General features: G+C 42.4%; 1 protein-coding gene across 2 annotated transcripts; it reads right to left on the bottom strand.

The window, feature by feature from the left end:
• Positions 1 to 3,991: 3,991 nt before the first annotated feature.
• On the bottom strand, positions 3,992 to 6,636 carry zgc:114130 (uncharacterized protein LOC570332 homolog). 2 transcript variants are annotated; one of them, XM_010891987.5, is made up of 2 exons: positions 6,459 to 6,636; positions 3,992 to 5,324 (listed from the first exon to the last, which is right to left on the bottom strand). In XM_010891987.5, the coding sequence occupies exons 1-2, from the start codon at positions 6,510 to 6,512 to the stop codon at positions 4,221 to 4,223; spliced, it is 1,158 nt and encodes a 385-aa protein (XP_010890289.1). In that variant the 5' UTR covers positions 6,513 to 6,636; the 3' UTR covers positions 3,992 to 4,220. The 2 variants fall into 2 exon arrangements, with proteins under 2 accessions (XP_010890289.1, XP_010890288.1); XM_010891986.5 differs by having other exon boundaries at positions 3,992 to 5,327; positions 6,459 to 6,631.
• Positions 6,637 to 20,960: the final 14,324 nt, after the last annotated feature.

The following is a 20,960-nucleotide window of genomic DNA, read 5'->3' as shown; positions in this document are numbered from 1 at the left end:
ATGTCAAAAATTGCTATTTTTAAAATTTGAATATATCTGATAGATTCGGATTAAAATATTTTAATTGTAGGACATGTAGGTTTTGAAACAGACAGACATCATATCATAATGATCTACGCCACTTCTTCTTTTGTGAGCCTGTGGCAGAGACATTAGAGGAACAGAGACGGCCAACTCTGAGACACGTTCTTAAAAAAAAGTATCCAGGTGAGGCCACTTTGAGAACCTATTGTCCTAATCCATCCGAGGGGATCTCCCAGAGTGAGACTTATCACTGGTATTTTTTTTTTAGTCTGGGTTTGGTGGGTGGAGCGGGAATGGACTTGCCCTGACCAGAAATAATACCCTGCAAGATGCCTTGCTTTGGGGCACCCATGTAGCAAGGGAAAAAGGCAGACCAGTTGTTCCCAGTCTGGATAATAAAATTATAGGGGAGTCCAGTTTTTGTGAATATTTACATCAAGCCATCTTGGCCTGCTGTGTGTGACCATGAGGGGAAGTTAGTAGACCAGGAAGAAGAAGTGAAATGAAGGCCCTCAGGTCTGTGAGAATTTATCTGGGGAAAATATGTTTTAAGATGAACATCGCCATTCGAGGACTCTATCATTTTAATGTAATCCACTGCATTGAACTATTAATTAGGCTTTTACCTCTTGATGCTCTTGTAGATGGGTCATCAGGACTGACCAGACTATTAAGTTTGGATTCCCACTAAGCTGTGAGATGGCAGTATATTGGAAACTTTAGCTATACACCTATTCCAAAAACACACTTCAGGTTTCAATTTGTACCAGGTTGTAGAAGAACAATATATATATGTGTGTATATATATATATATATATATATATATATATATATATATATATATATATATATATATATATATATATAAATATTTTTGTTTTATAAAGCTTTTTTTACATTAGCAGTTTTTTCCATGTTCAGATGACAAATGGGTCAATAAATACAGATGGGCTGTGTCCACAGTCTTTAGGCAGAGATAGAATAAGTCAAATAATATGTAAATAATAATGTTCCACATCACAGTGACAAGACAATGACGTTTTATTTGTGTAAATTCCATTGGTGGTGTTTGGTTAGTATACATATAAAAATGGGATGTTTATAACCCCAGAAAACACCCACTGAAGTGTTCAAAAACCATAATAACAATGTCCAATTCATTAAATAGTGTACCCTAACTGAAAAGGTTACCTTATTGTTATTCAAACCTTTTCATATGTGTGATAAACAGGTCAGGTGTCAACGAGAATACTTTGGAGATGTACTCTTTCGGATGTGAACCATGACCAGCAGTTTGTGTGTGCTTTGCTTTAGGGAACAGGTTAATGCTGACCCCTATATGCAGTTGATTATCCTGCAGGACCGAAATGCGTGACAGAATAGGTATTGCTGCAGATCAGGATAAACAAGCCTTTACTGACCTCTAGTGGCTAATATTGTTTTTTGTGCAGACCATAATTTAAATGTTTTTGGTAATAACAGGGTTAACAACCGTAATTTTTGGGGTGGTGGGGAATACAAACCGATAAACTGCTGTTTGGTATGAAGGCCAGGTTCTACAAGCTGTTCATTTAGCCAGTTAGATTTTTCAAATGTATTGTTCTGGTTCAGCTTAAACATATTTAAATACAAACAATGGTAAATGTGTTCTTCATAAAGGAAGAAACAAGGCTTTTTATATTCTGTTATACAGTTCATTGATTGATTAGTTTAAGCATGTCCAACAGTTGTGCCAACAACTAATTATTTCTAAATGAACACATTCTCTTTTCACCAAATCAGCAGAGCAAGTAAAAAGGAGAGCAAACAGGCAAAAATAAATGAACTGCTTAGTAACTTTTCCTGCCAACACAAGGCGCTCATGTTACACCGGACCCCTCAGGGTCAGCCACGGGGAGACTCTTCTGTATACATTTGTTCAGACCTTTTCCCTTCACCCTGTGCCTCTGTGGAATACAGTGCATAGGCATGGGCACATTAACCCCCCCCCCCCCCCCCCCCCCCCCCGCTCCTCAAAAAGAGATTCCTTTCTATCCAGGACCATATGTTTGACCCATGGTCCCGGTGAATGCAGCCATCTGCTCCGTACTCCAGATGATCCGTGGTTGTGTGAAAATGTGCCTGCCTTTGTACAAACTCACTGGGCGATGTGGGAGAATCCGCCCCCCCCCCACCACCTCACAATGGAGGACAGTCAGACATTTTAACCCTTTCCCGGGCACACTCTCCTCCATGACAGCCACACCATCCTATTGTCACACTGACAAGAGAATGATGAACTGTATCACTGTCACATCACTGCACTGTCAATCGTGACACAGGTTGTTTTCATTTTGCGTTCAGAGCTTCTTCATTGTCGCTGTGATGACCCATGGATCTCATGGTAAATGAGGAACACAAACATTGGTGGTGGGGGGGGTGTGTCTTCTGAATATCATTCATGACATTTTAATGGAAATAACACAATTTCATTGACTAACAGAAAACCAAAACAGGAGTTCAACTTCTTACACAATCCAGAATACTTTTTCAGTATTGATCTACAATTAACTTAAAGCTTACTTTTTTGTCAGTTAGTTAAAAAACAGCCACACAAATGACACTGCCATTGTTTAGTCCAGGCATCAGCTGCCATCTGAAGGCATTCAAATGTTATTGCTACACTGGCAGTGAGCAAAAGGGGCGTAAAGATTAGAGACGAAACAAAAGCAGTCTTATCTTCATATGAAATCTGATCTGCTTGACTACCCCCACCACAGGCACTGAACAACCCCCCCCCCCCCACACACACACACTCTGAATAACAAAGGAATACAGCTATAGGAGAGCAGTCCCCAGTTACAGACAAATCTTCGGGCAGGGTGTTGTTGAGCAGTTAAACATGGATACAAAACACCATCTCAGTAGCTGTGCTGTAACTAGGTTAGTGTGACAGGAGGCCAAATCTTAATAGTTCATGAACAGTTCACTCACAAACAACCCTGATGGCGCCATGATGAATCTAGTCCATACATTTAAAATGGCAACCACTGTGGGCAGATTGTCACCATGCGCTGACTCCAGTTGATGGAAGCATTCATTAAGAGACGGAACATTGTTTTAAAAAAAGTTTATTGCCAGTACAAAAAGGAAAAGAACCAATATATTAAACTTGATACAATCATTAACAACTCAGTTATCTATAAATACATTAAAATAAATTAAACAAATTAATTTACTAAAGATTAACACTAAACAAGCCTGAAACATGTTGGTCAAAAGGCATTTAAATACAATGGAATGCAAAAAGAGCATCCAGTCTCAGAACCAACTACCAAAACATCTGAAACTACCATTTCATCTCCAACAATTTCTATAAGACACTACATTTCAAATGACTGAACCAGGTGCAGTTTAGGTCCAACTCAGATTTCAACAGAAACACAATACTTTTACATGTTTTTCTGCTAATCAGGGAATACATCCAGTCTCCCACACAGGGAATACAAGTTCCCTTGGTGTGTTCAGCACATCTATATAAGAAACTGCACAGATCAAAGAAACATTAGAAAACAATGAAACTCACAAGTTGCCTTGCAGAGTAAAGTTTGGAAATCAATTTAAGCTTTGATCCTCCCGCAACTTTAACAATGAAAATGCTGTTTCAGAAAAATAAACCTGCAAAAAAAAAGAAGTTTTTACAGGTGATTAGATCGTCTAAAAACATAAGTGTACAATGAAGAGCCCCTCTCAAGCATTAAACATCAACAATAGTTGCCCAACATTCAAAGGGGAAAGCTTCTAACCTGGCAGAGACGCACTGTGTCCTTCTTTGGCTTCATAATAAACATTAAGATTAATTTATTGCTTCCTGAACTTTTGTTTACATGACTATTATACCTTACAACAACTGCTAGGAATTGAGCAGTTCCATCTTCAATGGCACTGATAACATTGGTCCAAAACAATCAATGCAGTGCAATGGGGGGGGGGGGGGGGTCGTTTTGGCAATATTCCTTGAACCTCAAATCTTAGCCCTGATTGTATAACTTAATCTCACTTGAGTTTTACAGAAACACTTATGTATCAAGCATCTGCCCACACAATACAGCAGGTATACAATAGTATACAGTCACAGTAAAAAAGAAAATACAAGCGTTTCCACTGGAATTCAACAGACAGTGATGGAGTCGGGTGGTTGGAAGACACCACCCCGCCTAAAGAAAGAAGCTAGCGCCTTCGCTGCCAAAGCCTTCGTCAGGCACGGAGAGCTGACTAAAAATGGGAAGCCGCCGGCCGGAACCGTCTGGACCAGAGGAGTCAGAACCGCTAAGGCTGCTGGTGGAGCTGCCGCACCCACCCTCATGGTCGGACAGCGAGGTGTAGGAGAGGCTCCGGGCTCCGAGAACCGGCCCACAGGGAGGGCTCTGCTGCAGGCCGCGTCCCGCCGACGAGGCGCAGGGGTTCTGGGAGGGCGAAGGCACGGGGGACATCCCGCACAGGGAACAGCCCGAGTCCGGAGAGGGAAGAAACTGAGACTGGGGATCGCGTGCCGGCTCAAAGGCAGAGTCCGCCTCGGTGAAGGCGTGGGAGAGCAGGTCGGAGGCGTCCGCCGAGGCGTGAGGGGAGACGGAGGGCACGCGGAGGAACGGATGAGGCAGGGAGTCCTCCGGGGGCTGTGGAGGGGGAGAGGGAAAGCCTGCAAAGCTGAAGCTCTGCCTGAGCAGTGGGGGCCGCCTGGTACGGGGGACTTGGGGACAGGGCCGGGCGGGGCCCAGGTCGTCCTCGTTGTTATGAACAAAATGGCAGCGGATGCCGTAGGGACAGAAGCCAATGGTGTGAAAGGTGCGACAGGGCTCGGTCTTGTACTTTGGGTGCCTGTTGAGGTCGCGCAGCTCATCAAAGCCATGGGCAAACTGGCACTTCCCGCCATACTTACAGACGCCACTCTCGGCAAAGGTGCGGCACAGTTCGGTCTTGTAGCGTGACGAGGTGGGGGGCACAGAGAGGGGGCCACCAGTGGGGGAGGAGGGGGCCTGCCTGGAATCTGCAGAGGACCACCCCAGGGGGGCCGTGCTGGGCTCCACCATGCTGACAGAACGCTCAGCCCAGAACGACATCTTGTTCCATCTCGATGGGAGCGAGGCTTCCACGTTCTGCCCCCAGTGGCCGGGGAACATGGCTGCACTCTCTGCGGAGTCTGTAGAGAAGGCAGAGCTAGATCTAGAGAGGGAACATGGGGTCTGGGGATTCTTGTAGCCAACAGGTCTCACTGGCAATGCTGACTGCATGGAAGGGTCTCTGAGGTCCAGGCTCAGAAGCTGCTGGATAAAGAAAATAAAGCGGTTCAGACCAAAGTCGTGTTTACATTATTATAGTCAATTACACATAACATCCAACTGAAGTTTATTATTCTCCCTGCTACATTATGTTTTAACTGCCTTGCTCAAGAATCAAATAGATTCTCTTTTTGGATTTGTGATTCAAAAGAAAATAAACTTTTGGTTACTGGTCAGATAAACCATTAGATTTGGTGCATAAAGATATAACCAGTTATTTTTCATTCAACCAGGCAACAAATAAACTACCTTTAACAAAGAACACGGTTCTGCGAACATGAGCTATTTGGATGCTAACTGCATTCGAGAAAGTTTTGATGTGGCTTTAAGGTCTGGTGGGAACACTGCAAATACGTAAACATTATGTAGGGATCTGAACTAAGCAATATCTAGTTCAGTTAGCTGACCATGAACAAGATTTTAGTAACACCACACAGTAAGCCAACTAAAGCCAGGAGTAAACTTTTAAAGTGCATATTCACGGGACATTAACCAAATTAAAAATATATAAAACAATCGCATGGATAGCCAGGACTCCTAGAGGGGTGCAAACAGATTAAATCAATGTTTGGACACCACTGATTAACGTTAACAAGTTATCCAACGTTGGCAATCGTTAACGTTGTTTTGAAGTTGTTTCCAAGGCCAAATCAACAGCGTAACAAGTTCGAAATTAACGTCAAGGATTGACCACTTGTGTTTACTTAACGTCACTACTTATTTACGGCACTACACAGTAGTATGCCAGGATGTGTACGTTTGTCAGACTCAAACTGTCAAGGTACAGCACAAACCACTGCGTACTTCAATTTCAATCAAAATACAAATTCACTCCCTAGTTTTAGTTAGTATAGTACTTTTGGATTAACTAAAAACTGATTGTCATTTTTAACCGATTGTTAACAAAAATGCAGGGCAGCCTAACTGATCATCAGTATACAATGTTAAATTATGCAAATGTAGGATATACTGTAAGCGGGTTGGCACATGCAGCAATAGTTAATACCTTAACTAACACGAGAAACGCCATTGCCACACTTGATGCCAGACACGAGTCATGGTTAGCTGGCTAGCTTGCTAAATATAATGTAGTATTAAGAAAAAACATCAAAATACCTTGCACATAACCTCTTCCAAATCAAGAAATTGATTCAGCGCGTAAGATGGCATTTTTCTTGACCTCTGGTTCCCTCTCGGACAACGGAACAAACAAGCAAGTTTGTTAGCTCCAGTTGACAAAAAGTTTTCAAAGTTTTCTGTGCACACTGCAAACCGTGTGCTTGCCCACGTGGGGTTTTAACGCTACACTGTACGATAGCCACACCCCCACATGCAACACTCCCTCACATTTCTTTCGGTCCGCCTACATGCTTTTTGAGCCAAACAAGTATGAGACTACGAGCGCTGCAGATAGTCTTGAGTCACAGCTCGCGAAAAGTTGCACATAGTTTGATGACTTTTTTCTTAGTTGTACTTAGATTGAAGACAACATCACATGTCAGAGGTTCAACCGCAACAGGAGAAAACTACAGGTTATAGGTCAAATTAGATAATAATGGATGCTTTTTTAAATAATTATTATAATGAGCAGATTGTAATTCCAACAATTCAAACCACATTTAAACTATTAGCATCTACCTTCCAAACATGACAATGATTCAATGAGTCCAACAAACAACCCAGAACATTATTCATTTAAAATATGGCTTTTGGACTGGTCCCATTTTGTGCAGTAGTTCTGTCCACTTTTTTTTTGTTTGAAAACCTTTCTTATAATCAAGGCTTCAAACAGAATGGGCAGTTGTGTTAGAAATGCAGAGACAAACGTCTTGTCTCAGTCCATCCTTAATGCTAGTCACAAAAATGTAATTAGTGGAGTTTGCTGCCCCCTTTATCAGCTTATGGAAATGTGAAACCACATTAAGATTGTTCACTGAATTGAAACAGCAACGCCATTCCGACTGTGTCCATGGAGGGTTGTAAAAGTTCCTTGAAGTGCTGCGGTAACCGGGGACCTAGGTCTGGCTAGACGAAGCAGAGCCAACAGGCTGCAGCAATCACTGTGACTGGTCATGGTCACCCCGGAGCTTAAACAGACAGAGACAACAGAACCCCTGGGAAAAAAAGGCCTTTGACATCAGAGGCGGAAAGGTGTTGAACTGTTTCACCCCTGAGGCCAGAGATACAGACGTTAAAGCCAGCGTTGCCTGGAGGTGACAGAGCGCATGCGAGGGTGACGCGAATGTAGTCACACGTTGGGGGGCTCTCGTTTAAAGATAGCACGGTCAGGGCCGACTGATCTAAAGTGAGAGGAGACAGTCCAGGACACATTTGTCAGACAGACAGTATGTGATCCTTGAGGTTTGATGCTCCTCTCAGTCAATCCAGCATCATTTTCTACAAACTTTTGCACCAGAACCCTGTTTCTAATTACTCTACTCTAGCTTCTCTCAAGTAGGGAGTCAATGATGACTTGTTAATGACCATGTGGTCCTCCTTTGCAGCAGTGAGCAGTTAACTAATACATTTAACTGTCCTTTCTAGAGGGAAAAGTGAATATAACAAAATGGAGCAGTTGGGGTAGACAGAGGGCCAACTTAGGCCAAAGGGCTTTTGGAGACACAAGGGCACATGGGAACTCACTGACTTAGGTCTTTTGTTCACGCACTTTAGTTCATTAAATAGCATATTTTATGCCATAACAAAAATACTTTGTCATTCCCAACACTCAATGTCTTGTACCGTCTAGTGACAGAAGCACATATTAATGACATTTCTTTATATATGTTCTAGTGCTATAGCAGATTCCATACTGGCTTTCATGTCCACCTCTATTTTATCAATTCTAAAAATGTCTTGAAATAGACTAAAATATAACATTACTCACAACAAGACACACCAAGATGTATGGTTTAATATCCATGTGTAATGTGATCTGCTATTACAAGACAAAGAAGAATGATTGTCTTCTGGAGTCACAAGTGACATTGCTTTCCAGTATCCTTTGGAAGAGGTATCGGGATGATTTTTTCCCCCAGTTTTAAGTAATTGTTCAAAAATCTCAGTGAAATAACAAATCATTGACGGAGGACAGCGAAACCCATACAGAGCTTGAGAGAAGAGTCGTGACTGGTCCACTGAGTGTTGTAGAATGCATCATGTGAACCACGACCAATGCAAACACCTCACAGCCCAGGCATCCAAACCTGTTCGTTCAAAGACCATTAGAGTGTGGCAAACAACAATCTGTGAGTTTGTTTGGGCAGTCTGAGCAGAGCATTAGGGGTTTCTATGTTTGACGCAATGTTGTCCTAAAGCAGGGGTAGTGATTGAGTTTTGTGTGCATAGCAAGGGAAGCGAGCGAGATGAGCTGGATAGCGTTGAACGTTGGGTGCAGCCAACTTGGCAGATACTTTTTTTTTTTTTTTTTTACTCAGCTTGGGTAATAGGGCTTTACTGAGTAATGAGCAAGAAGTTGTTTAGGCCAAAGCTTGCCTTCACCACTGAGGAGGTGAAGGGGAGTAGTTTGACTGGAAGTGCATGGGGGGAGGGCCATCAGGGCTGAGGGGTGATTGTTTAGGGAGAAGAGGGCTGGCTAAAGCACCCTCTAATCCTAATCATAACAGTGTCAGGAGGCATGGAGGACCCCTGCCCTAAATGTCCTCACCACCACCTGCATCACTCATGCCAACACTGCACCACAGATCAATACGCTTGTGTGTGTCTGTGTGTGAGACGGCTTTATTATAACAATGTCCCTATCCACTTTACCTGTCCTCATTTTGAAGGAGGTCATTTCATGGGGTTCAGGGTTGTGGTTATACAGCTCAGATGTAATTGTGTAGGTCGAGATGCTATAACTTATGTTGTGGTTATTTTTGCTAAGTGTGCCATCAAGCAGTGACTAAAGCAAGATCCATGAAAAGGCAAAAGAACAATTCCATTTATAAAACCTCAAACAAAGGGCAAGCAAGATTTGGACCACAAGGGAAATTACTTAAGAGGGCCAAATGCCACAGGTGGTTTGTGAAATTTGTCTCAGTGAGTATGGCATTTTGGCAGAATGCTATTCACACTGTTGAGTGAGCTCTAATAAAAGGACACCATTAGGGACTATGACAGAAAATCCCAACCCCCACCAGGACTAAAAACAAAGACTGACTTGACAGGGTTTGCAATTCTTCAGTGTAGCATGAAAAGATTGATTCACAGTTGTGTGTTAAACATTGTCATGCTAATGTACAATATCAAAGCATGTGATAATGTGAAGCCAAACTGGATATTTCTTTGTTCAAACTTACATTTTCAACCCATATTTAAATGCACAGCATATTTTCAAGAAGGTTAGGTGTTGTGTACTGGTTTAGTATAGGACCAGGATATATTCTTATTTTTAACAGTATTTGTGTACATATTGGTTTGACCATTTAGGCAAAGAGGTCTATTTGGGATGGTCCATTATCCACATTTGTGGATAACATATATCCAACAAGTGTATACAGACTCAAGCTTGATTTACATTTCAGTCATTTAGTTGACACTCTTATCCAAAGGGACTTATATACTCTACCATATATTAGTGATTACATACATTTAGTTACTACAGACATTTAGCCTTTTGTTTTCTTTTTTATCTTTTACACAGGGGAGGATAAGGGATGAATGAGCCAATTTGAAAATGGGATGATTTAGAGGCCATGATTTGGTGGCCGACTCTTACAATACTGTAAGAGCCAAGGGCTTTTTAGTGACCACAGAGAGTCAGAACACCCATTTAATGTCCCATTCAAAAGGCCACACTCATTGTAGGGCAATGTCCTCTTCACTACCCTGGGGCATTAGGGCTTGATCTTTACAGTGCTGTTCCTGCAACCCTAATTTCAGAAGCATCAGAAGCAACCTTGCTTAGCTTCAGCGGCCATTTAGCAGTTTGATGATGTTGCAATCATTGCCTGCTAGGAATATGTGATTCAATACTGAACATGATCAATTATTTTGCATTTCTTGGACATTATAATAATCAGTTACAATATTTGTGGTGTCCTTGAAATAGGGTTGACTATATATTAATAAAAGCAGTGTCAGGTCAAAACTGTGAAACCAATATGTACAAAGAAATTACCTGAAGAGCTATATGGAAACTTCATAGTAAATCCCCTTGGAGCACTGAACAATGCACTCAATGCAAAATGCTTTCACTGTAATGATACGTATGCCAGGAACTGTACATTATTAATGAACTGTGAAAACACTCCCCAAGTGTAAAATTTATTATTTTCTATCAAGATTTGTAACCATTGAATGTGATTGTTTTGGGGGGATGTGTTTCTATGAACGTCCAGTAAAGGCAAGGAATAGAATTGGTTCCTGTGAAAATCCTATATAAATGCCCCAAAACAATACTGTACGTACGAGTGGTTCCTATTCAGAAATACAATATACAAACTGCAATAACTATCTTATGAAATGGTTACAAATGAATATAAAATAAACAGTTACTTTTGACAGATTTTTTAAATCTGTTCAAATTTACAGAATAAGATGAATTCCTTAAAGCCCAGATGCAAAATATACAAAGGGTAACTATATAAACAATCCCTTACACAAACAGGCCATTATCATTATTTTCCAATTTTCTGAGTATAAAAAAAATAAAAGAGAAAACATGGTTTAAGTATGAAAGTTGCACAGACAGTTTTAAGTTCAGGCATCCCTAACAAGGACTCAGCCAAGGCATTTGGTGTGTCTTTTTTATTGGTGTGCAAAGCCTAACTTTCACATGCCTAGTGCAATTTTGAGCATAGGTGAGACAATCAAGAGAGCTACCACCTGTAACCTAAACTACTCTACTAATATAGCTGCCATGATCCTGCCTGCCTGCACTGTGACAGTGGGTTGTCATGTTTGTTAGTTTTCACCCCAGGTAATCTGCTGTGATTTCATTTGCAGGTGATGATGTATACACCCCACTGCGATGATTCACCTCAGGGGGTAAAGGGCTGGATGAGGACAGAGAAGGGGTGTGGGGGGTGTGGTGGGTGACGTTCCTGTTATTAAATGTCAAGTGTCTGTATATGCACTTTGTGACAACTGTTGATGTAAAAAGGGCTTTCCAAAAAAACATTTGATTGATTAATGTCAAACGTGCCAATGCCCAATCATACCCATGCGCATGAAACAACAGAAAGCCAGCATGTTCATAGATATCCAAAGTGTCTGAAATTACGTGTGACAATTTTGAGTAAACATTGGCATGTCGTCCTATTTCAGATCAAGTGCCATTTTCTCTCCATTGAATGGAGAGAAAAAAGTACCGGTTCTGATGTTAGCAGTGCATTTAAAGGGCTCCGCATATAGAGAGCAGGTCACATCTGTGGACAGCAGTGTCGGCCAGAGAGATCCAGAGGGGAGGCCAGGAGCAGGTGATACACATCCACTTAAGACAAGCCAAAACAATGTCTCATCCTGAGGGGAGGTATTCCCCCTGTCAGGGCCGCATGACAGGTAAAACCTCCCCACTGCAACCTCCTCTGCCCAGGGTGCCGGTGTGTGTGTATATATAAGTGTGTGTCTGTGTGTGTGTATATATAAGTGTGTGTCTGTGTGTGTGTATATATAAGTGTGTGTCTGTGTGTGTGTATATATAAGTGTGTGTCTGTGTGTGTGTATATATAAGTGTGTGTCTGTGTGTGTGTATATATAAGTGTGTGTCTGTGTGTGTGTATATATATGTATGTGTCTGTGTTTGTGTGTATATATAAGTGTGTGTCTGTATTTGTGAGCATGAGAGCGTTTGACTCAGGCTGAGGAGGAATGGAATTAAGGGCGGGGTGGCAGTTTTCAGAGAGGAGTCTGGTTACTCATACACAAACAGACAGCTTGACCTACAGATCAGGTCTCCAGAGAAGTAAAGGCCATCACACACACACACACACACAGGAACCTAACACACTAAGGCCAATGTTTGTCCAGAGCCACCCAAAGGAGGCAGTGAGATAAAACTCAACGGAGGACGAGAGCAACAAGGGTTTCTGGTGCTCCTTCTTTGGTGCTCCTTCTCTGGTGCTCCTTTTCTGGTGCTCCTTCTCACCGGAATTCTCCGGTCAGTTATAATTGCAAAAGCACATGAGACATTTGGGGCTAAGACTACTCAGCATGCTCTCTTTACAAAAGCAGAGTTTCTGAAAGGGCATCAGGGAACGGCAGGTCAAGACTCTAAGGGGTCCAAATGGCATGTATTTGGCAACCTGATCCAATGGGTCAGCTCCGGTTGTTAAAGACCTAGTGGAGCACCGGGACCAGAGAAGGTCATGAAATGCTTTTCCACAATGTATGAGAATAAACAATCTGCAGTGAATAAAGAAAAACATGAATACATTTTTATTAAAGCAAGATTCCAGCACATTTGAGTGTTGTTTGGATCAAGTGGCGCTTTTTCCGAACACCGCAAATTCTTCAGTAGCATTACAATGACCTGGCCAATTAATTTGTGTTTCAGTCTCTCGCATGATGAGTGTGTGGATATATCATTTTTGTCTAGGCTTTAATAGTGGCATGCACTGGCTGCAACAGCTTATCCTCAAACCCTTTACTCATGGGAGAATAGAGGGAGCGAGAGTGGGAGCTTTGAAACCTTTCCTTTTAAACTTTATAAATATGAGCGGGGAAGAAGGAACTTTCCTCTGTTCCTCAGAGGGCGTGTTTAAAATGTTTCTCAGTGCTGGCCCCACAGGAAGGCCCTTTGTGGTCCACACGCGGTCCGCTCTGCCCCACTCCGCGCCAAGGGCCCTATCTTCCCTAACATCAGGCGGATACGCTTTCAAAGCCTGCCCCTGCTGGCCCCCTTCATGGCCACTCTTTAATGGCCATTCAAAAGCATGGAAATGTGGGTGCATAATGGGAGAGGGGGGGGGGGGGGGGGGGGGCGGTGGGCGAGAAAATGTAAAAACATGGCCTGCTGTACAGAACCCCATTGAGGCTACCGGAGGGCACCGCAGAGCCATGACGGTGAGGGATTTTCAGAAGACCCGGTAGGTATTCGGAACGCTGCCGAACATCTGCTCGCTGTGGAACAAGGCAAAGGCAAGCCCCCTCACGCCCCCTTCGTCCCGTACCCCTCCCCCTCTCTTTCAGTCTCCTGCTCACTTCCCTTTCACCACGGCCGTACATTCATAATAAACTTCAGGGCTCACTCTAATTAGGGCTGGCCATGTCGGCTGAGGAGCGACTCCGTGTGCATGCCTGAGCAGAGTGATTGTGATTCTCCTTCGCGTGAACAAAGAGCCCACCTCCACCACCGCATCCACTCTGTAGAGGGGCTCCTCTTCTGAGGGGGGGGGGGGCTGCGACTACACAGCGTCGTGCCGAGGGCCGTGTGCTCAATTAGGGAAACAGAGTTTTAAAGTTTCAGAGGTTCAGGTTTCAAGAATGTCAATGCTTTATTGATCGCAAACACGTTATGGCAGATGTTATCGCGAGGGCAGTGAAATGCCTCTGTATCGCATACTAAACAATGCAGTCTGCTAAAGAAAGTGACTGTAGCATCAAACGAGAAAGAAAAAGTTTGAGAAACACAGAGGTAAAGTAATATATACAAAAAATGAAAAACATACATATAGTGCAATGGTATTGCAATATAGATATGTCAGTGAAACTGTGCATCCACAAAGTTTGTATGTGCGTGCGTGTGCATGTGTGTGTGTGTGTGTGTGTGTTCATATGAGCTGGAGTGAGTGTTTTGTGTGCGAGTGTGCAAGGGGCTCTACGGTGCAGATTAAAGTGCAGGGCAGATAGAAGTTCAACAGTCTGATGGCCTGGGGGGAAAGCTCTTTTCAGGCTCTCTGTCCTTCTTTATTGTCACTGTCTTTTAGACAGTAAAGACATGACCAGCCCATGGCTCGGGACGTCCATGATTACCTTCATGAATCTTCTGCAGTATTGGGGTTATCCAATGAAAACACTCTTTCTTCCAATTTTTTTCCCCCAGTGTAAAGTTTATTTTAGATAGGTGGCGTCTGTGGTGTTTTTTTGGTGAACATTTAAAAAAAACGGATTAAATGGGATACTAATGCTTACCATCAAAATGCATTGTGTTGTGATTTGGTAGTAGTATGAAACTTGAATACTTGAATACTAAATGAAAATTGAATACTATTACTTTCAGTCGTCCGGAAAGAATGCGTGACGTTAGACAGATGGAATGGATGATGTATAGACATGCAAATGTCTCACAAATGCCTGTGACACAACTTTTGTGTGTTTCCTCTCACCCATCGCACTCAATTGTAATGGTCTTCTAAAACGTCCTCTGAGTGCTTGGGGTCGTTGCAGTACAATGTCTGTCCACAGGGAGACAAAATGGCTGGTTCAAAGTGAGAATGTGCGGAGACAAACCAGGTTATGACATTTGATATGACCTTATCATATGGTCCCTGCTATCTGGACCATCACACTGGGGCATGGGAGGAGGAATCAGATGTCACACTGCCATGAGAGAACACAGACCGTTCTTTCATAAAGACATTTGACCGTTCATTAGAGTGATTAGTGTGAGAGGAATAGAGAGACATACAGATAGCAAGAGATACAGAGAGGGTTATATTTCTCTGTTTGCATCTCAAAGTGATGGAATTTCCTCACAGTATTTCAACGCTTTCTGTTTCGTATTCCGCCAGCATGACATTTGAAAAATGTCTTAAAAACTCTATCAACTTGTATTTAGAGCCTGATGCTGCGGCTCAGGGTGAGCATCGAAAAAAAGGACACAAACACCTTCCCCCACAATATGGCACTGCTTTAACCCAAGTTTTATGTAGGTCATTGTTTGAACAACTCCAAAATCTAAAACTGTCTGTCCACTCACCTTCTCCTTAAAAAGTTGTTTATTCCTCCTTAAGGACACTTGACAAATAATCTGGTTACTGGGCTGATTTGTGGATCCTGAGGGTATGGGAAAAGAGACGAATGGTGAGGGGGGAGGTGTGCTCTCCACCCAAACCTCCAGCCGCTCCCCAGGCAGAGGTAAGGCAGATGGACTCTGGATAAGAACACGTGGAGATGATTAGTCCTCAAAAGGCCTCTAGCTGGCTAACCGTGTCTCAACTCCCAGGTTTCCTCCAGGCTGAAATCATGTAAATCATGTTAGTTAGTGCATGATCTCTCCGCCTAATGTCAGTTTGGTTTAAAATGCTTTCAGCAGAATGTGCTAAACAGCTAAGGTAAAGTATTTTGGAAGCAAACTCAAAAGTTATTTAAACTTTGAACTACTTTCATTGAAATCCCTTAAACAGCTGATGCTGTATCTTGATTATGTTTTATTGTATCTTGTATTGACAAAAAGTTGTGTTTACATTTTCCAGGAAATTCTGTGGTACCTGAGGACAAAAAGCCCAATTGGGGCATGTTATGTTCAACAGTGGATCTTTCTCCTTGCTCACCCTACACTAGAAAAACAGCCATGCTCCATTATCCAGCTGGGTCCCATTAGAACCAGCAAAATACACACGGCCTTAATTTAGCCCAACACAGAGGCCCTGACACCCATCGGGCATGCCCAGCAGGTACCACACAGGGGTCAGAGGTGACAACCTGCCCTTTGACCCTTGACATGGCCTCTTCCCCACCGTTGGCCTATCCACCTCCACCCTGCCATTCCATTCCTCATAACAGCAATCCTGTTGATTCAATTAAACATGAAGAACGCTGTGGCGCATCGGCACAAAAGGTTCCAGGGGACAAGGCCAGTCAGCGAGGGAGGGAAGGCAAGAGGGATCTGTTAGAGCTAGAGACAGGCACACAAATGCTCTGTAACCAGGGAGAGGACAAATGGGATAGGGTGGGAAGAGGTGGGGGTGAGAGCAAAGAGGTAGAGGTGAGGGGTTGGACAAAGGGGTAATTCTTTTTTGGGGTCCCGGCAAGGATGACATAGGGTAAGTCAGAAGTGAAGGACCTCTGGGGTCGATTGGCTACAAACGCACGGATTACCACAAACATGACATTTCATTAGGTAAACATTGAAGGATAAGCATGAGTAACACATTCTCTTCTTTGGGTTTGGGGGAAGTGGCTTTCTATTGTGGACTGTGGTCGTTCCGTGACTATGAAACAGGGAAGGGGGGTGTTGTTGTGCTTCTCTGCAAAATAGGAGATTAGGTGCTTATATAGGTGGTTGCATAATTAGCAACAGTTTGTAAGTTAGTAGCCAACTAGGCTAGATAACCTGGCTTTTTTCATGAACAGTTGCCCCCTGCAATCTGTTGTAATGTGCCCAGCTGATCAAAACTATTATGACATTTTTCTACTACAGGATATTAAGATATGTTTAATTAAATGTTACATTTCCTCTATTCCCCTCGACTTAATCACAAGGAAAAATGTGCGTGCCCAAAAAAAAGTCATTTATCCAGAGCAACTAACAATACTAAAAGTGTTCTTCAATGCTAATCAAACTGACCCCCCTGCCACAGTAAGCACCAGGCTTTATCACCTGTAGTTGTGTTAATATTATCTCCTTAACAACATATGCAAAATATTGTGTTCATGTGAAACAGAAGGTATTCACCTGTTTGAGTCAATACTTTGTAGAACCACCTTTTCCAGCAATAACAGCTGTAATTATTTAAGTCCCTGCCAACTTTCCACATCTGGTTCCTGCACGTTTTGTCCATTCTTGTTGGGATGTAGAGGGCTGGATAAACCTTTTTGTTTTACCACAGTCTCTCAGATGGATTGAGGTCTGAGGCTGGGTAATTCTGAAGACACTAAATACCTATGCAATCAAAACTTCAGTTTTTCATTCGTCATTAACATTATTAAAAATCGACATAAATAAATATATTGGGTTGGTATACTGTGTTGTGACAAGGTAGGGTTGGTATCCATCATGTGTGTGTGGTAGTAGTTCATATCATGGGAAGAATAGCTTGAATAAACAAGGAGAAATTACATAATTACTTTAAGACATGAAAGTCAGTGAATACAGAAAATGTCAAGAACCTTAAATTATGAAAGTGGCTCTCATGAGGACCACCACAGGAAAGGAAAACCCAGAGTTCGGTCTGCTGCATTTCTGCTGCATTGGAGTTCCCGGCCTGGGAAATTGGCAATTAACGTAATCTCAGATTGCAGCCCAAATAAATGCTTCACAGAGTTACTGTAACAGACACATCTCCACATCAACAGTTCAGAACAGACTACCATAATCAGGCATTCATGACAGGAATTGCATTAAAAGAAATTGTACTTACGTATACCAATAAGGGCCAAGACATGCAAGAAATGGGCATTAGGCCAGTGGAAATCTGTCCTATGGTCTGATGAGTCCAAGTTAGAGTTTTTTTATTCCAACCGCCATGTTTTTGTGAATGGATGATCTCTGCATGTTTGGTTCCTACTGCAAAGGGGTATGACAGTGTACACAATTACATAAGTATTTATTTTAAATATCAACATTCCACTGGTGATATCTAATTACACTGATGATTAGATCAGTACGTTTTGGTAAGTTTTCTTTCTTTCATTTACTTCGACTTAACATAACGATTTATGCAATTTCAACTGAATTCTGAGTTTTCAGTATTTCAAATCAGGTTTTTAAGGCGGTTCATTGAAATGTAAATTTCAAGGCGCCAAATGAACTAAAGACTGTGTGTTGTAATTATGGCTGTGCCTAACAGTCCGACTGTGCAGGTATTAATGCATGGGGCCCTATATGGATTATTTTTTGATTGAGAAATTTAACTGTCCGTGCGACCCTCCAAGGATATGCCCCCCCCCCCAGACCACCACTGACCCATCGCAACATCATCCAGCCAAACCTGCTGGATGATGTTGCCGGCAGCACAACATTCACCACGGTGTCTTCAGACTCTTTCACGTCTGTCACATGTGCTCAGTGTTAACCTGCATTCATCTGTGAAGAGAACGGGCTGCCAATGGTGGACCTGCCAATTCTGGTGTTCTCTGCAAATCGAGCTGCACGGTGCTGGGCTGTGAGCACAGGTCCTACTAGAGGACATCGGGCCCTCATTCCTCCCTCATGGAGTCTGTTTCTGACAGTTTGGTCAGAAACATGCACACCAGTATCCCATTGGAGGTCATTTGTAGGGCTCTGGCAGTGCTCCTCCTGTTCCTCCTCACACAAAGGAGCAGATACCGGTCCTGCTGCTGGGTGGATGCCTTTCTTTGGCCCTGTCCAGCTCTCCTCTTGTAACAGCCCGTCTCCTGGTGTCTCCTCCGTGCTGTTGAAACACAGCAAACCTTCCTGCGACGGCACATACAGTGGATATAAAAAGTCTACACACCCCTCTTAAAATGCCAGGTTCTTGTGATGTAAAAGAATGAGACAAAGATAAATCACGTCACCTATTTACCGCCACACCAAAAAAATTCACACCAAAACAAGCTAGATAGATAAACACTACAGATAAGTGCAAATTAATTACCTGCAAGATCGGCAGTGTATCAAATACTTGTTCTCCCCACTGTAGAAGCAATTCAATGTGCTTTACAAAGAATAAAAATAGAATAAGAAACAGATTTTTTTTTTTTTTACAAATACTAGAATAAAAACATATAGTATCTCACAAAAGTGACTACACCCCTCACGTGTTTGTAAATATTTGATTATTTACAAAATATTTTCACTTAGGGTTGTACTCACTTTTGTTGCCAGAGGATTAAACATGCCGTGTGTTGTTTTATTTTGAGGGGACAGCAAATGTACACTGTTACACAAGCTGTACACTCACTACATTGTAGCAAAGTGTCATTTGTTCAGTGTTGTCACATGAACAGATGTACTCAAATATTTGCAAAAATGTGAGGGGTGTACTCACTTTTGTGAGACACTGCATAGATAAATATAGAGCAACAGGTGAAACCTAAAACCCACATCTGCATGTATTACCATGGCACCGGAATCAGGTGAGGTGTATGACAGGAGTCTGGGAGCTGAGAAAGTAGCACTTAAGGTGATTTAAAAGAAAGGTGCTCCTAAATCCGGGGTACTGAATTGCAGCCCAACCCCGGTCTAACCAAAACAAACTATTCCGTGTCTTTGTCATGGCATATGTAGAGGAGAGTGGGTACAGTGGAGGATGACAATGCCTTTATTGTTTAGGATTTAAAATGAAGGAGATTAATAATATAAAATAAATAATAATAACAGTAACACCATCAGCATGTGTAATAGCCAAAACATCACCATTATGGAATAGGTTAAATAGCCTTTATACTATATGACTGGAGAAACCAAAAAAAACATTTGGTAATCAAGATGTACTGGCTAAACTGATATTAGGTATGAAATGCCCAAAACCATTTAATAGACTGAATTAATCTGAAAACAGAAACTTGAACAGGACAGGTTTTTGTCCAGAATCCGAATCCTTTGATTCATAATTGACACAGTAACCCTAGTCCACTCAACATTCTCCCCAGCTCAGTGGTCAGGTAGGAACCCCCTTTAAAAGACCTGACTTCCTATCCCTTGATACCCTCCTATGGTCTCTGCCTTTCTTTTAATCAAGAGGGGTGCTTTATCTGGGGGAAGTGGTTAGCCATAAGCTCTAAAAAAGAAAAAAAGAAAAGAAAAAAGTAATCCTTTCATTAACGGCAAAAGAGGAAAGAAAAGGTATTCAGACTTCCTGGTATTGTAGCCAGATTTCCTCTCTCACCCACAAATAAACGGTCATATCTGCCCCTTTGAGGCTAGAGTGGTAAATTAAAAGTTATTGTTACTTTCTTGGAAATATGGCCTCCACACTCATTTACCAACCATTCCCTTATTCTAGCCTTCTGGGAGATTTATAGGAGAAACAATGGGTGGAAAGTTCTTTTCCTCATCTGGAGAGTGCATATGTCAAACAGTTTGAGGTTAAACTGGAGCAATGACAGATTCTATGAAACAAACAGGATAGCACTTTTTTGGAGCACATAAATCTGGCTGCGCACCATAAACAACTCTGTAAAATGTCTCCATGTCTGTAGCTTTCAACATTTTGAACTTAACAATATGAAACACTTTATTACCTGAACACAGTGAGCCGAATATTTACAGTTAATTGAATAAACCTACAATTGTTTAATATTCATACTACTGGCAGATTGAACTTAGATAATTCCATTTGATATACTCAATATATGGATGAGTCATTGCAAAACTATGAGTAAGATGAGTGAGAACAATCTTCTCTGAATCACTCCTCTGCCAGGAGCAGAGTGGATTCTTGACAGAACTTGTGACAGAAACACAAATTAGTAAAGCCAGCAGCTATGGGGCAGTGGGTGTGGGGGCTGCTTTTGTGTCAGAAGTGCTGTGTTCACTCATTCATTGCCCAGCTGCAGCCAGGTTCCAGGGTCCAGTTCCCATGCTTAGATTAAATCTCCCAAATGCTAGTGATAAATGAGAGCGTATGAGGAGGTCGCTGATGGAGTGGGGAGGAGAAAAAAGGGATGAGGAAAAGGAATGGGTCTCCACTGGCTGGAACTGGGGGGCGGGGAGAGGAGGACACAGGGTGGTTTCGTAATCAGCCTAACCAATAGAGTCCCCTCCTCCCATCCTGTAACTTTATTGATTACATTGTGATGGAGGAAAGGCCTAGGAGCGCCATGCACACT

Source organism: Esox lucius, chromosome 1 (assembly GCF_011004845.1).
Source record: "Esox lucius isolate fEsoLuc1 chromosome 1, fEsoLuc1.pri, whole genome shotgun sequence".
In the NCBI taxonomy this organism is placed as follows: Eukaryota; Metazoa; Chordata; class Actinopteri; order Esociformes; family Esocidae; genus Esox; species Esox lucius.
This window is presented reverse-complemented; position numbering and strand designations above follow the sequence as displayed.